This window comes from Callorhinus ursinus, unplaced genomic scaffold (genome assembly GCF_003265705.2).
Source record: "Callorhinus ursinus isolate GAN/ISIS: 27379988/994484 unplaced genomic scaffold, GSC_fseal_2.0 scaffold97, whole genome shotgun sequence".
Classification (NCBI taxonomy): domain Eukaryota; kingdom Metazoa; phylum Chordata; class Mammalia; order Carnivora; family Otariidae; genus Callorhinus; species Callorhinus ursinus.
In genome coordinates this window covers 1,778,456-1,793,785 of record NW_027397159.1, presented here as the reverse complement: position 1 = coordinate 1,793,785, position 15,330 = coordinate 1,778,456, and the positions used below count along the sequence as shown (strand labels likewise).

Below are 15,330 nucleotides of genomic sequence, written 5' to 3'. Positions count from 1 at the left end.
GGTGCCGCGGTCCCAGCCGCTCACGGTCCTGCGGGAAGACTCTCCGCCTCCCATAGGCTCCTCCTCCCCCGCAGGCTCCACCCCTCCCTGCAAGTTCCTCCCTCCCGCGCACGCGCTGGAGCAGCCTCAGGGCGCCGCGCCGCGTGACGTGCACAGGGCTCTTTAGGCTCAGAGTGAAAGGAGACCCAGGACTTCATAGATGTCAGGTACCCCCCCCGCCGCCTCGTAAGACATTCACAACACCTGCACGGAGCAGGCGCTGATTCATAATTAGCCATCAACAACAGTTACTTAGCGTGTTGTTAATTAACCATTTACAAATGGCTAAGGATGCTAATGAATAATCCGGGTGGAGAAGGCGAAGCACAGAGAGGTTAAGGCACCGGCGCAAGCTCAGCGCTGGGATTTGAACCCGGGCTCTTAAATGCTGCACTTTGCCCCGTACTGCCCCGAAGTGCCAGAGGCGCGTCTCCACGATCCGTGCGGTACGGAGCCGTCCCCGTCAACGCCTGCCGGGAATGCTTGCGAAGGAGGCCAGTGTGGCTGGAGCAGAGCGCCAGCAGACAGCGCCGAAGCCTGCGATTCGGAGGCTGCCTGGGGCCTGACCCGAATCTGGGCCGGCCACTTGCCAGGGTGTGATGAGCCGGGAGAACCTCCCTGTGCCTCTGTTTCCACCGTTATAGTGTCTGCCTCCTAGATGAATGCGAGGGTTGCAGGACGTAAATCGCCCCACAGCGCTGGAGTTCTAGCCGCTAGGTAGGCAAGGATCCATAACCTGTTGCTTGCGCGGGGCTGGGAACGGACAGGAGAGCTCGCCTTCGCACGAGGACCTCTGGTTCTGCTCAGTGCTCAGGGCATTGAAAAACAAGGCAATTTGAGGTGGAAGGCTTGTCGGCATCTGGGTCCCCCGGGGGAAGGGGCGAGGGGGCGGGGAGAGCCAGAGCGGCCCGCGGCCGCCCTGCACGGGACCCCGGCTCCGGCGCTGACTCTGCCTGTCCCCCGCAGCACATGCGAGAGGCCGCAGAACGGCGGCAGCACCTGGAACTGGAGCATGAGCAGGCCCTGGCTGTCCTCCACGCCAAACAGCAGGAGATCGACCTGCTGCAGAAGGTGAGCACGGGCGCGCCCGGGGCAGGGGTGCGGAGGGACGGGGGTGGGGCTGCGCACCCGCGTCTCCCCTCCTTCCCGGCGTCTGTGCCTCCCCGTGCTGCCCAGCTCCCCCGAGTCACCCATGTCCTGAGCTGGACTGCAAACACGGGGACCTTCCAGCGCGCGGTGCCGGCGGGCTCGCGGGGAAACCTCGCTCCGGTGGCCGCCGGGGGCGGGTGGCTTCGGCCCTGCCGGCATCGATTACAACTAAACACACACCTGTGTCTCCATCTGCAACCTTCCATTCCAGAAAAAATGCCCTGTAAGAACCACAGGAACCAGTTCGATACGACTTGGGTTTTGTTTTCTTTGTTCTTTGGGGTTTTTGTGTGTATGTGTGTGTTTTTTTTTTTTTTTTCAGTACTGGTGGGATGTGGGTGGGGAACGGGGTTGAATTGGATGCCCATCCGAGGCAGGGGTATAAACTGAGGTGCGTCCACACTGCAGACCAGGACGGCGTCATTAAAAGGAATAATTTTGGTTTATATCTGCTGAACTGGGGAGATTTCCATCATGTGCTGTTAAGTGAGCAGATCAAGTCTCAGGGCAATATTTTCAGCATGAGAGAGAGGGAATGAACACAAGAAAGAGAAGCAGAGACTAAGAAACGAGGAAGAAGGAGGGAAAACAGAGGGTAGGACTGAGCAGCTGCGGGGGTCCATCCCTGCATCGCCCATGGTGGCGCTGGGGGGCTAAGAACATTGCCCCCCAGGCCCATCCTCCTCATCAGCTGTGGTCCTCTCCTGTATCCCTCTATGGGGGGCTTGGGGTCCTGGGTGTGGTTCTCATTTCCTTCCGGAAGCCCCAATCCTACCTGGAGCCACTCTTCCGGGGAGGGCAGTGGGCCCCACCAGCCAGAGCCTTTCTGGTCTGGGCTACAGGTGCGTGGCAGCCTGTGGAGGGCGCTCCCGAGACTGGCCGCTGACGGGCAGCGAGCAGCAACCCCCCCATCTGGGTGGCCCTCCACCCACCCCACCGCCTTTCCAGGCCTCTGATCTTGTAATAAAGGACTCAGGGCCGCGTGCCCACCTGGCTGGCGATGAGAGTCTGCTGGGATGGCCCCTCTCCTCCTGGGTTTGGGAGCAGACTTTGCAGCAGGTGGAGAATTTCTCAGGCTGCTTCTCTGTTTATTGGGACCATGTATCAAGGGTAGCTGTCACTAAGCCCCCGCTGATGGGGACTGTCCGGCCTTATTACCTGCCATAATACGTTGGCTGGCACAGTGAGAAACAACGTTTCATTAGATGTTATCCAGAAAGGATATTGCTTGCTGGGGGCCAGGCAGAGATACGGCTCTTCTCTTTGCCTGCTGTACGGAGCCTGGACATGGCCACCCGGCACCTGAGCCCGCTCCCTGCAGCCCCGGAAGCCCTGTCCCTGGCCCGGTGTCTCCCAGAGAGATAGGAAGCCTGTGGAAAAACGGATTTCCTGCCGAGGGGGCGACAGGTCGGTGATTCTCAGCAGCACCTTCTCCGGGGGCCTGGAGTTTCATTTAGGAAACATCCGATGCCAGGAAAGTGCGCCAGAGCCAATTCTGATATTCAGCCTTTTCTGTGCCTCGTCCAGTTTCCTTTCTCCCTTCCCTGCATTCATCGTGGCCTCTATTTTGGACACACTGATGCTTCATCAGTGGCGGGAGCCGAGGAAGAGAAACCGGTGCAAAATCAGGGTGCCAATGTGACGATGTCTTAGAGCTCTGATTTCTGAACAAAGCATTCAAAGAGGGAGGTTGAACCTTGAGTGGAACGAGATTGGTGATTTCTTCAGAGCTCCTATTTCCATTTGATTTCCAGCACGGAGGGCCAGCATGCTACACTTGCTGATGAGATCATTCATTCATTCATTCATTCATTCATTCATGCATTCAACAAATGCTGGCTGTCTGCTGTGTGTCAGCGGCTCTGGGTTGTTCCGGAAGGGGAGCCCAGTGGTGGGGGAGATGGCCTGTGCCCCCGCGGAGGGAGAGTGAGCCCCCCGCAGAGGGAGGATGAACTGAGTTCAGGCTATGCAGATGCCATGCGGGGAAGAAGGGACAGAATGACATGGCGGGGTCAGGGAGGATTCCAGACAGGGCGAAGCTTAGGTGTGTGGCAGGTCATGCAAGTGCTCAGGTCCCTGGTGCCCAGGGAAGGAGGCCCTTGGAGGGACACAGGCCGCGCCCAGTGGGCAGGAGATGCGTCCCAAGGAGGGTGGCGCCGAGCCCCGGGCGCTCTGCCGGACATGGGAAGGAGCTCAATCTCGTTCCAAGGGAAAGGGAAGCCACTGGGGGACTGAAGCAGGGGTTTAACAGGGTCTGATGCACATCCTTTGAGCATCGCACTGGGGATTGATCTGTGGAGGGGCAGGGAGGCCCCTTACCCGCTGCCGGGAAGCCTGGCGTCTCAGCCTGGGGCAGCGGCTGCAAGGGGGAGACATGGACACATCCCAGGACAGATCAGGAGATGGAGCCATCTGCTCAGGGGCTGTGGTGGGCGGGCAGGGGTGGGGGTGTGTGGGAAGGGGCAAGTCCAGGCTGATTCTGGGCCTCCCAGTCCTCACACATTGTGGGTGTCGATCTGGGCTGGACAGAAACATCGCCGAGGTGGCGTGGTCCTGGATGGGCAGACACCCAGTGGCAGGTGCCTGGGATGGGAGGAAAGTCTCCGAGTCCTAGATGGAGGGACACCGGTGGACTGTGAAATTCTCTCAGGTGACTCATCATCCCGTGTTTCTATTTTCTGCGAAAAAGTCAGCGGATGGGGGCGTTTTCCTTGTACATAAACATTTCAGGGCTGTGCAGACCCATGCACAGGCTGGGACAGTGTGGGAGAGGGGCATTAGGGCTGGGAGGTCTTGGGGTAACACGCCACAGGAGTCAGGAAAGGCGAAGGAAGAACAAATGGCATCTTACTCTAAAAAGAAGCCAGGTACTTACTGGGCGCCAGGGACTATTTTTAACGAGAACTCTCTCGCTTCAAGCCCATTATGACCCTATGAAGTGGGTCCTGTCATCGTCCCATTTCCGAATTGGGGAAGCTAAACCCCAGAGTGATTAAGTCACTTGCCAAATGCCACTCGGCTAGTGAGCAGCACGAACTGGATTTGCACTGAACCCACCGGGCCAGGATGCTCCCTGTAAGGCTCAGGGTTGACCGGAGTCGGGCCCTTGTCCCCCTACCACAATAAAAGTACCAGAGCTCTCTGAGGTCCAGAGCTGGGTCCCATGGGACAGCAGCATGGTTGTCTCTGAGAGCTGCCCATTCTCTCTGGCAACAGCTCCCAGGCTTTCTCGAATCCACTCCAGGGGGACCCCTGCCCTCATCCTGCCATCGCCCATGCATGGACACCATGCCAAGGGCTGGTCCTCTCTCCTCACCCTCTTTGACCCAGAGCACAGTTTCGGGTGGTCAGCCCCTCTGTGCTCTAGGCTTCCAGGACACCACCCTCTCCAGTAATTTCCTTCCACGCAGATCATCCCGTAAACATCACAGGTATTCCCCAAGACTCAGTCCACAAGCCACATCTCTCCATCTGCCCTGGCTCCCGTGGCGACCTCGTCTGGCCCTGTGGGTCTCAATACCGTCTGGGTGCGCCCCCCGCCACACTGAGCTCTCCACGTTGGATTGTGAACCCTCTTCTTTCATCCAGCCTCCCGCGCGACACCTCGGCACGGGGTCCCAAGTCGAACTGCGTCCTCGGCCACACCTGCTCGTCACCTGTTCCACAGAGTTAATGCCTCTCAATGCTTGTCTGCTTCGTCTCTGTGTCTCTGTCACTTCCTTATTCCCAACCTCTGCCAGAGCAGAATTCCTCTCAAGATGGGGGAGGCTTTACCTCCACTTTCCGCGGAGACTCCTGCCCGGAGCCCCGGCCTTCTCTGCCCACAGTGGTTTCTCCAGAGGATGCGGGGCTGGGCCTGGCATCCCCTTCACCCGCATTTTGGGAACTCCCTTTACCCCTGTCTGTGCTTTGCTGGATCGTCTGCATCCTGGAGCCTGCAATGTCCCTTTTTCTTGATGCACCACGGGTGTTAGGTAAGGCCGGGGTTACTTTCCCTCGAAATACAGGCAGTGCCTGGCGGTTCCTGCATGCTCCAGCCTCACCTCTGGCTGCCCCGAGGACGCGCGGGCCTTACGCATCTGCCGTCGGGGACCCGGGACCCGAACTTTCTGTGGGGCGCCTCTCTCTCCCTGGAAGCTCATCCCTCTGCCCAAGATGGTACTTGGGAGAAGCAAGTGGAAACATTCGTTGAATTAAGGAAAGAAAGAAAGAGCAAAATGCCCAAGGCTGTTCTAACGGAAATCGTGGTAAGTTGAGGCCACCCAGCGGCCGGTAGCTCTGGTAGCCCGTAGCGGCAGAGTCTGACGGTACAAGAGGCAGCCGAGCAGGGCGCTGTCCCATCTACGGGCCACCAGCCACCGGCTGTCCCCTAGGACACCTGCTCCACGGAAATCGGGGGGGCCAATCGCTCAGTCCAGAATCCTTGCTTTCGTTCGCTCGACGCTCCAGTCAACAATTACGGAGCCCCGGTGTCGGTGACTCCCAGGGCTCGTGGAGCAGCAGTGAGGGACGCAGCGTGGGAGGAGGCCCCGCACACTGTGAACGTTGATTCTAAGTGTGGAAAGCCCGGAGCCCAGGGCCTGGGATTCCTCCTCTCCTGCCGCCCCAGCCTCTGCTCCCCGACCACACCAAATCTGCCCCCTCTTGCATCCTTGCCCAGGAGGCCTGGTCCCCCAGTAACGGCAGGGCTGGTGTTTGTGACTGAGATCCTTGCCCTGCCACATGGCCTTGAATGGGCCCCACTCCTTGCTCCCGCACCCTCTGGCACGCCACCCTGCGGGCAGGGCCTTGCTCGTTCATTTGCCTGTGGCCTGTCTCCAGAGAGCAGTGTCCGCACTCGGAGGGCGCAGGCCAACACGTAGCAGGTGCCCGGCAAACGCTGAGGTGCCGAGATCCCTGGACGCGGAAGGAGAGGTGTGGGTGAGCGGCCACCCATGGACGCGGGGCTGGTCTCAGTACCCGATGCTGAATTCTGATGCCCGTCGAAGAAGTCCCTGAGCCATGACTCTGCCCTCCCTATGATCTGTGGGCGCCCAGACCCCAGCGCCCTCCGGGCCACCCGTGGCCAGAGCCCAGCTGCTCCCCAGCTTCAGACTTTGTTTCCCGAGGAAGCTGCATCCTTGCCTAGTTACAGTCGCTGTGGTGATCATCTAAGGGTTTTTCCAAATTTAAAATTCATCTGCAGACCTGACCGATTTTACTGTGGCTCAAAACTGCTCCCATGTGAGAAGTGATGGCTCTCAGGGTTGGGGCTGTCACGGACGTGGGTGGTAAGAGGAGCCGCGCCCACCACACTAGTCGCGATCTCGCTGTTGTGCGTGGGTGGCAGGGGGTCGCGGACTGACCCCTGCGATCATTCAGTAGAGCATCTGCCCCAGTCCCATGCGCTCCTGCCGTGCACACCTGCGGGACTGGTGTCTGGGTCAGCGGCTTCGTCCACGCTGATGGGAGGCTCCCTGCAGCCCCAGCCCGCTTCTGGGACTGCCTGCCCCATTTCCACAGAGTGCCCACGATGCCCTCACCCTGCTGTGTCCTCACCAGCATCCATGCCCTCCCCAGTCGCCAAAGAGACTGGGCATTGGGTACGCAGAGTCCATCCCAGCCAAGTGTCCAGACCTTGACGCTGAGTCCAGCATGTCTGCACCTCTGTGCCTCCCGGAACCCACCACACATGGTAGCCCACTGCCCCGGACCCTCAATGCCCCGGACGCTCAGTGCCTCCGACAACAGCCCCCTTCCTCTGACAGCAGGCCCCCACACCCCTGACAGCTACAGTCCTTCCACGTGTCACTGTGCTCTGCAGGACATTGTGCCTGTGTGAAGGTCACAGCTCCCCCACAAGTTGGCCGTGGCCCCCCAGTGAGCTTTGCGTAAGCCGTTGCTTCGATGTTGCAAGAATTCAGCACTGCCAGCTCGAACTGTTAATTTTAACAATCTATTCTGATTACCCAAATGGCCCAGCTTGCAAGTAGCCTGTGAAAACCAGCTCCCGATCCTCTCTGGAAGCCAGAAACCAAGTCATTACTGCAAACTTGGCGCCGTTTTCACGGCTCGCTTTGGGGTTTTGTGTTGTTTTTATCCTGCCGGTTGGACACTAACTTTGACTCAAGTGTCCCAGTGGTGAGGTTATTTATATGATCCCTGTGCGTCCTCCGGATGGCTGTCTTTTGTCGCCCCGTTTTGTTATTTATCGTCGCTCTCGTTTCAGCTTTGAAAGGAACGATTTTAAGCCCTTGAAGGTTGCGCTGAATTCAAGAATGGTGCGATGAATCTGGCATTCCATTGCCTCCCCGGCGCTCAAAGCCCTCCATGGGGACACGTGCCCGCGGCACGTGTGGGGGTAAACCATGCCGGGATCTCAGGCTGCCCCCCAGCGTTGGCCGCACCGGGGACGCCGGGCCCCACCTCCTCCTGAGAGCCTGTGAAGATAATGCCCACTGGCTTCTTTGCGATGTTGGGTAGCCCATCCCTGCTTACTCTCCTGGCGCCTAGAGACCATGTTCTTCTAGAACCGAGAATCCTACGTGTAAACCTCAGTGGAACATATGGATCCTTCATGAGGGCTTAAAATTCTCAGAGGCAGGTGCCCTGCAGTGTCAGAGATAAACCGCCCCACGAACCCGCTTCTCGGCATCTTCAGGAACGTCTGTCTGCGAGGCCACTGAAACCCGTGCGAGGGGGCGTTCGTGTGGCCACACGGGCTGGCTTTCCTTCCCGGCTTGGGAGTCAGACTCAGGCCCTCACGGAACTTCAGCACCTCCAGCTTTAAAACGGGAAGCAGCATGTTCTCTAACCACTGGTGATTGCATTCATCAAGGTGCTTGGTTTCAAGGGGCAGAAAACAGCAAAAGGGAATTTGAGTTGTGCACACAACTGAAGCGGGCTTCAGACATGGCTGGATCCAGCGCTCTCCTGCCTTGGTGCTCCTCTGCATTGGCTTCATTTTTGGTTTACGGGGGGAAGGCCGCTGGCTGCTCCAGCCTCATCCCTCATGGGGGCAGCATGGCTGCGGTGCTCCAAACTGACCTCCGCTGGGGCCTGGGTCCAGTAGGCAAGGAGTGTCTGCCCCGTCTCCCCCAGCATCCCAGGGCAGAAATGTGCCAGGCTGCACACCCGGAGGCCAACTGCCGAGCATCTGGAGCTGTTCTATTGCCCTCGGGACAGGGCCGGGTCCCCAGCACAGTCGGAGTGCTTCCCGGGAGAGGTGGCCACAGACGCCAGGCAGGCAGGCCGTGGTACTTGCTGGGCATGGTCTGGGGGCCGAGGGCTGAGGACGTTGCATTTCAGTTCTGTGTGACCCCACCGCGGGGTTTAGGCTGCCGCCGTCCCGAGACACTGGTTTGGTGAAGTGGGTAACGTTTCTTATTTTGTGGAACACGTGGCTTTGCTTCAAGTAGCTGGAGGAGGGCCGCCCCCCCGCCACAGGCTGAGCGGCCGAGAGCCTGCAGATGCTCGGGGACCCCCATCTCAGGCTCTCCTTGGGGCCCGGGGAGATGGCAGCTGACCTTCAGCTACTTGGAGGTCATGTCTGCTTGGTGGCGTCTTGTTTCCCAGGCAGCTTTGGGCACCTGGGAGACGGTGATGCCCCCGCCCCGTCCCCGAGGCTTCAGGAAGGATTGTCCGGCTCTCCCGGGCCCAGCCCCCTTCTGCGTGTGACCGCCTCTCCCCGGAGGAGCAGGGCCTCCCACCGGCCCGGCCGGTCACCATCAGGGCACGCTTCCCCGTTCCGACAAAGAGCATCCCAGCCAGCCGGCGTTCATCCCGCGTTTGCCCGAAGGGGAGAGGGATGGGAACTGGGCTGGGTCCTTAGAGTGGAGTTTGACCCACACCCCGATAATTCAGACATTCCTCTGATTCTCTGTCTTCCCCCTGCTTTAAACATTGACTCTTTTCTTTTTTTATCGTAAAAAAAGGCTCAGGTTGAAGCTAAGAAAGAACATGAAGGTGCCGTACGGCTGCTAGAGGTAAGTGCCGGAGCCCTGGCCACCGGCCTCGAGGGCGGGTGAGATCGGAAATGGGGGGGGGGGCGCTCGTGAGCGTCCACTGGGCACCAGCCACTAGTGCTGCTCGCCCACCCCCCGTGCGGCCAGCACGGGGACCACACAGAGAGGCGAAGCCATGTCCCCACCGTCACACAGCCCACCGTGGAGCTGGGGGCCTCACGAAACCCGCCCTCCCCCGCGGGCTCCTCTGGGGGGCATGCAAGGGGGAGGAGGCCACGCTCTCGCTCGGGATGAGGAGAAGGTGTGGCTGTGGGTGGAACCGTGGGCGGTGCTCTTCCAGGGACAGCGCTGATGCTAGGGAAGCGCTTGGCAGGTGCAATCTGGGGAGGCGTTTGCAGAATTAGGGAGGGGACAACCTGGGGAATCCGTATGGTGGGTGCCAGCCGAGGCAGGGCCACAGTACCACCCGCAGTGAGCCCCGTGTGGGGGGCTTCCCGTGGCCGCAGACAGAGGCCAGGCAGCCCCAACCCCTTCCCTACGGATACATAGGCGGGGGTGGCCCCGCGTGGGCCTCTGTCCCCAGATACGGGGGGAGGATGGCCCGTCCTTTGCCCCCAGGGCCATGGCGGCACAGAGCGCAGTGTGTGCCTCTCCCAGTTCTCTTGCGTCGCCTCATGACGTCCATTCCTCCCGCAGGGGAAGCTTCCACTATTACCATGGTATATATTGGAAGTGATTTTGTGAGAGCGGCCATTAGCTAATGAATATCTGGAGGGGTGAGTGTGATGACTGGTAGGGGGAGATCTATCACCTGAGGGAATGGCAGCAGACCCCCAAACGGCCACGCTTCTCCCTGAAAAATACCCACCCCTGCGCGCCGCCCCCCCCCCCACGCCCATTCGGATGGCCTCCTGGCTGCAAGCGCACCTCCTCGCCTCGGTCGCTCGAGGCCCACTGACCGGCTGTGTGTGTGTGCCCCTGCCCTCTGGGGCCTCCTGGCTGGAGCTGGGCCGGGGGTGCTGAATGCTTTGGCATGGGGGTCGCACTGGAACACGCTTCGGGGGGAGCAAGTGCAGACGTGCCGAGAATCCCGCGTCTTCTTTACGAAGTATTCCCGTGGTTGTGTCTTGCTTTGCGCTTCCCACAGGACACGCTGGATGGCGTGCAGGTACTCGAGGGCTCGTGCCTCCCCCGTGCCGGTGTGCTTGGCAGTGCTTTCCCTCGTGCGTGGGGCAGCCACGGGTGTCTGGGCCCGCTCAACCCACCTCTTCCCCCGAAGCCGGCAGCCCCGAGCTTCCTCCGGATGCAGGGCGGGGGGGCTCCTGGGGGCCGGGGGTGTGAGGATCCGCGGGCAGAACCTCCCTGGCGGGGGGCACTGCCAACTGCCCGCCAGGCCCCGGGACACAAGCTCTGTTCCCGCAAGTGTTGAGCAGGCCCAGCAAACCGGGTCTCCCGTTTCCCACCGCGGCCGTAAGGGTCAGGCTGGGAGGACAGCCCAGAACCCCGATGACCGCAAGGGGTGGGGTGGGAGGTGGGGACGCTGATCCTGCCCTCGGGCCAGCCATGCCCAGCACGCGGCCCATCTGTCGGTCATCGGGATTCCACCTGGCCCCGGGAAGTTCCACCGCTGTGTTTGTGTCTGCCGTGTGTGTGGCCGGGGCCCTCCTGCAGGCGAGGCCACTGCCCCTCTCACTACCTCCGCCGAACAGGATGAACAGCGTTGTCCCTCTGAACAGAGTTTTGAGTGTTTCCCAAAACTCTGAGTTTGATCGCGTATTCACAGAAGGGATGATTGTCCCACTTTGAGGAGGAGTGGTTCTCAAAGTGGGGTTCCCAGACCAGCAGAGTCGGCATCAGCTGGGGGCTTGCTAGAGATGCAGATTCTCAGGTCCCACCCAACCCGTGGAGTCAGGAAGTGTGGGGGGGCACCCAGAAACCTGGGAGGGACACAGCCACCCTCCCCTCCCCCCACTCCCGGGGGCAGTTCTGACGCAGCCGCTGTCTGGGAAGCATTGCTTCGCGTCCGTGAGGCTAGTCTGGGGACGGAGGGCCTAGGGGACGAGCCAGTGCACTGCACTGGAGTCTTGGCCCATCCATAGCTCAGCGTCTTGGTGACCTGAACCTCCACCCCTCCCACGTGCGTGCATCCTGAGTGGCACGCTGGGGACTCCCCTGAGTCAGGTGCTCTCCTCAGCAGAACAGCCGCCCCCTTGCCCAGCGAGACGCTCACACGGGGCTCCAAGGGTTGTCTCAGCAAACGTGCGGCAGCAAACCCCCTCCCGGTGGCGGTCCATGCACAGCCAGTCTGTGGGTGTTCCTGAGCCCTGTGTTCTGATGAGCGAATGGCCAGGGTGTCTGGGGATGGGAGGAGGGGGGCAGTCTCCATCCCCATTAGGACGCGTGCAGAGTCCCAGCACCCGCGGAATCATCCGGGCTTACTGTGCGGCCTCGCCAAGGTGGGCGTCAGGCATTAGCTGAAAATAGAGCTTTTCCAGAATCAAGACCGAGCACTCTGTGAACTGCAGAGAAGGCACCATTAGGGAAACAGTGTCCGCCGCACTTCACTGGGGAGTTATTTCAAGACAAAGAAGCAAGAGAACGTTTTAAAATGAATAATAATGACAGTCCAATGACAGTGACCTGCGGTTCCCTGAACACTCACTTTGTGCCAGGCGCTGTTCTAAGGGCGCATCTGGGTACATCTAGGACACGGTGCGCATGTCGTGTCACTTAATCTTCACGACAACCCAGGGGGAGCCGAGGCACAGGTGACTGGCCCAAGGCAAGCTGGTAAGAAGCGAGTCTGGACTCAACCCCAGGAGTTTGGTGCTGCTTTGCAGCTGCGTCCCAGCCTCCCTGGGAAGTGGGGTCAGCTCTCCTGCCGGCAAAACTGCAGCAGGCGTTGAACTGTGAATGAGTTCACACGGTGGCGAGACCCAGAAGCGCTGCCTTCCCTGGCAGGGGCGCAGGCCACGTGGACACTGTCCACCAGGCACTAGACACGCGTATCGGATTTAGTCCGCAGACCCCCCCCCCAGTGAGGTCGCTACCATCATCATCCTCTTCCCGGATTGGAAATCAGGCACAGAGACTGAGTCCCTTGCCCCGGGACGCACAGCTTGCAAGAGCAGAGCCAGGCCGTGAGGGAAGGAGGGCCAGTGGGCGGCGCTGTCTGAGGCTGCTGAGAAGGGGTGCAGGGGAGCAGTGCCTGTGTGCGGGGTTCGGGGGCGGTGGGCTCCGGGCCCGTCACAGGGGAAAGCCCCGGGATGAGCTTGCTCTCACCACTGTCCGTGCTGTGTGCTTTGTGTGTGTGTTCTGTATGCTTTTTGCCTTATTCTTCGGGGCACCTTCCCAGCACCTCCCCCGTGGTCGCCCTGCTTGCTGGCCGTCAGCTCCGGGATGAGGCTTCAAACTGCCTGTGACGCCAGATGCTTTGTCCCAGCTGGGAAGGAACCTGCGCAGGCTCCTTTCATCCTGGGTCTCATTTGGGGAGACTTTGATGAGCAGACAGTGCGCCCCCTAGCCCAGGCCGGCATGGGGTCTTCTCGGGGCAGGCCCAGCATCCGGCAGCGCTGGGACCTTCCTGGGCCTGGGCCCCCTTGCCTCACGAGTCCTACCCCTTCCTCCATAAAAGTACTAAAACTTACATTTTACATGGACCTGCCTGGGGGTAAAGAGGTTATAGTCCACACTGGATTCATTATTATTTGTTCGTTTCCGATTTCAAAGGAAACTGAAATGAAAACATTTGCGTGGGTCCCTAAATGTACCGGCCCCACGTCGCTGGGCCTAAGGGGGGCGTCACCCTGCTGGGCTGGTGTTAGGACACTGAATGACCATGTGGCAAGTGAGTGTGCGTGTGGGTGAATGAGCGCATGTGGGAGGACACGGGCTTGGTCCCGTCAGAAAGATGATCCCGGTTCTCAGAGGCTCAGGTCCCAGCCTCACATCGAACATATGAAGGTCGTTCTCTGTCGGCACCGTCCGCTGCCAATCGGGGAAGGCCCCGGAGAACTCCCCCCCAAGTGATGCCGTGGGGATGCCGCAGGGGGATGATGCGGGGAGGGCGCGGGGGGATGACTTGGGGACAATGCAGTGAGGGCGCGGGGACGACCTGGGGATGCAGGCTCCTGCATCTTGTGACCATGCCTCCTGGCGCATGGGGCTTCTTGGTGACCACAGCAGGGACAGCTCCTACCTGCTCTGCTGTGTCACCCCTGCACCGGCCAGAGCCGGTGACACTTCACTGCAGGAGAGGCCGGAAGTGCCATCTCCCTGGGCTCAGGGAATGAAACCAAACGTGGTTGACCCGCGGCATCATCCCCGCCCTGTCTGAACTCTAGAATCCTTATGGGACAATGCGATTTTGATACGAAGTGTGCAGAATAGTAGCCAAGTTGAGAATCTCAGAGGTGGACACCTAACGATTTGTAATTAATGTTTTATATCTGACACGTCTTCGGAAGCCCCTGACCCCCCGGGGCTCTGTGCCCCCAGAATAGCCTTAGCAGCCCCATACCCTGAGGCTTCGCTGTGAGATGAGATGGTTCGGGACAGGGAGGCCGTGCGTGCCCCGATGCTTGGGAGCTTGGCTGCCCTGGGACTAACCCTCACTCCAGCTCTGTGTCCCAGGGGCCACCGCCTGACCCCTCCCCGCTGTTGGCACCCCGCAGGTGATACAGATATTCTGAGGTCCCACCAATGACAGGTGCTTATCTGCACACGTAATACTACGTGACAAATGCACATCCGTCCGGAAACAGGGAAACTCCGGCGATCCAGACCCACCAGCTTAGAATTCACTGCCATTTCAGTTGGAGAATTGGACAGATGCTGAATCACATGAACCAAAGCAAACGTTGAAGACACTTGTGCTAGAGACAGGCATGGTGTAGAATGCTAACCATCAGCCCAAGAGAAGTCTGCACTCACCAGAGTCTCCCCTTGGTGACGGCATCATTCCATTCAGTCTCGAAACTGCATCGTCCTGCAAAGATTCTGGAGTTTGGAGCAATCAGTTGGGAAGATCCTGGAACTCAGCCTGTGGAGGTGAACGGACGGGGGATTTCCCATGTGCTGTAGAGCTGGGATTTCTCATGTGCTGTAGAGCTGCCGGCAAGAGCCCGCGGAGATGGAGTATTAAACTGGCAGTGGAAGGTACTCCTGAGTTGGGCATCACTGTGAAAACGACACAGAGTATCCCTGTTGATGATGACACGTAGGGAATTCTGGTAGCCTCGCACGGGCTCAGACGTGCTCTTACACCTTGCTGAAAATCGACGTCCAGGCAACCAGTCGGGGGGAGCTCGGGTGTCTGAGTTGCTAGGCTAGCTGCAACCCCCTCCCCTCGGTGTCTGCACTGCGGCTTTGCCCCCAGAGAGGGGGAGACTGCCGCTTCTGCTAATGGAGCCCCTCCCACACCCCCCGGGGTCTGACTTTGCAATTCCCCATTGGGTTCTGGAAGACACGCTTCACCCCATGTCCTAGGTGGAGACAGGCCCACAGAGGCTGCAGGACATGCCTCTGGGTCCCCATGAGTGGGGGGGGGACCCGCAGTCGGAGAGGCCTGGGTTTGTCCGGCCCCTGCCTGGGTGTGCGACCCCTGGCTTTTGTGCATCTTGGCCTTGTTTTACTCCCCGTGCCGTGGGCTCATACCACCTGAGCCCGTGGTCTCCCTGGCCATCAGCGAGGCCGACAGCACCCGGCACAGAGCGGGTGGACGCCCCCGAGTAAGCAGCTCGGCAATCAGGATGCCACACGGAACCTGACTTCTGTGCGCTCCCACACCGGGGGCCCAGCCTGCCCAGGACGCCCCTCGTTCTCCCTGCTCCTCGAATGATTCACGGCCACTCCGCACTCTCCACCTGGCCTGGCTGGACCCAGGGCCCAGCCCCCCACGTGGCTGTCCTCTACGAAGCCCAGAGATCTGATGTGGAATGCGGACGGGGCACAGACGGCTACAGTCACGCTGGGATGTGTTTTCCTTCATCTTTATAAATACCCACGACCACATTTGCAAGTCTCTGTGTGTCTTCCAGGGATAATTTACTTGCCTGATGTCTCTGCCATCTGTTACCGTCGCGGTCTGCGCGGTCCCCGTCCCCTGCAGGTGGCCAGCTCCCCGGGGGGCCACCCGTCCAGGAGGTGACAGGGCTCTGGATGCTGAAATACATACCGATGTGCGAAGAAGCCAGCCGGG

At 60.0% G+C, this 15,330-nt stretch overlaps 1 protein-coding gene across 11 annotated transcripts in view; it reads left to right on the top strand.

Moving 5' to 3' along the window:
• Window positions 1-15,330, top strand: part of RIMBP2 (RIMS binding protein 2) — a 78,619-nt gene that overhangs the window by 11,470 nt on the left and 51,819 nt on the right. For 10 of the 11 annotated variants that reach the window (XM_073888863.1, XM_073888855.1, XM_073888853.1 and 7 more), the window contains exons 2-3: window positions 1,006-1,110; window positions 9,102-9,152. In XM_073888863.1, the coding sequence (XP_073744964.1) occupies window positions 1,009-1,110; window positions 9,102-9,152 (153 nt within the window). In that variant the 5' untranslated portion in view covers window positions 1,006-1,008. Of the gene's footprint in view, window positions 1-1,005; window positions 1,111-7,611; window positions 7,715-9,101; window positions 9,153-15,330 lie in introns of those variants that run through there. The other variant, XM_073888854.1, reaches the window with a different exon arrangement.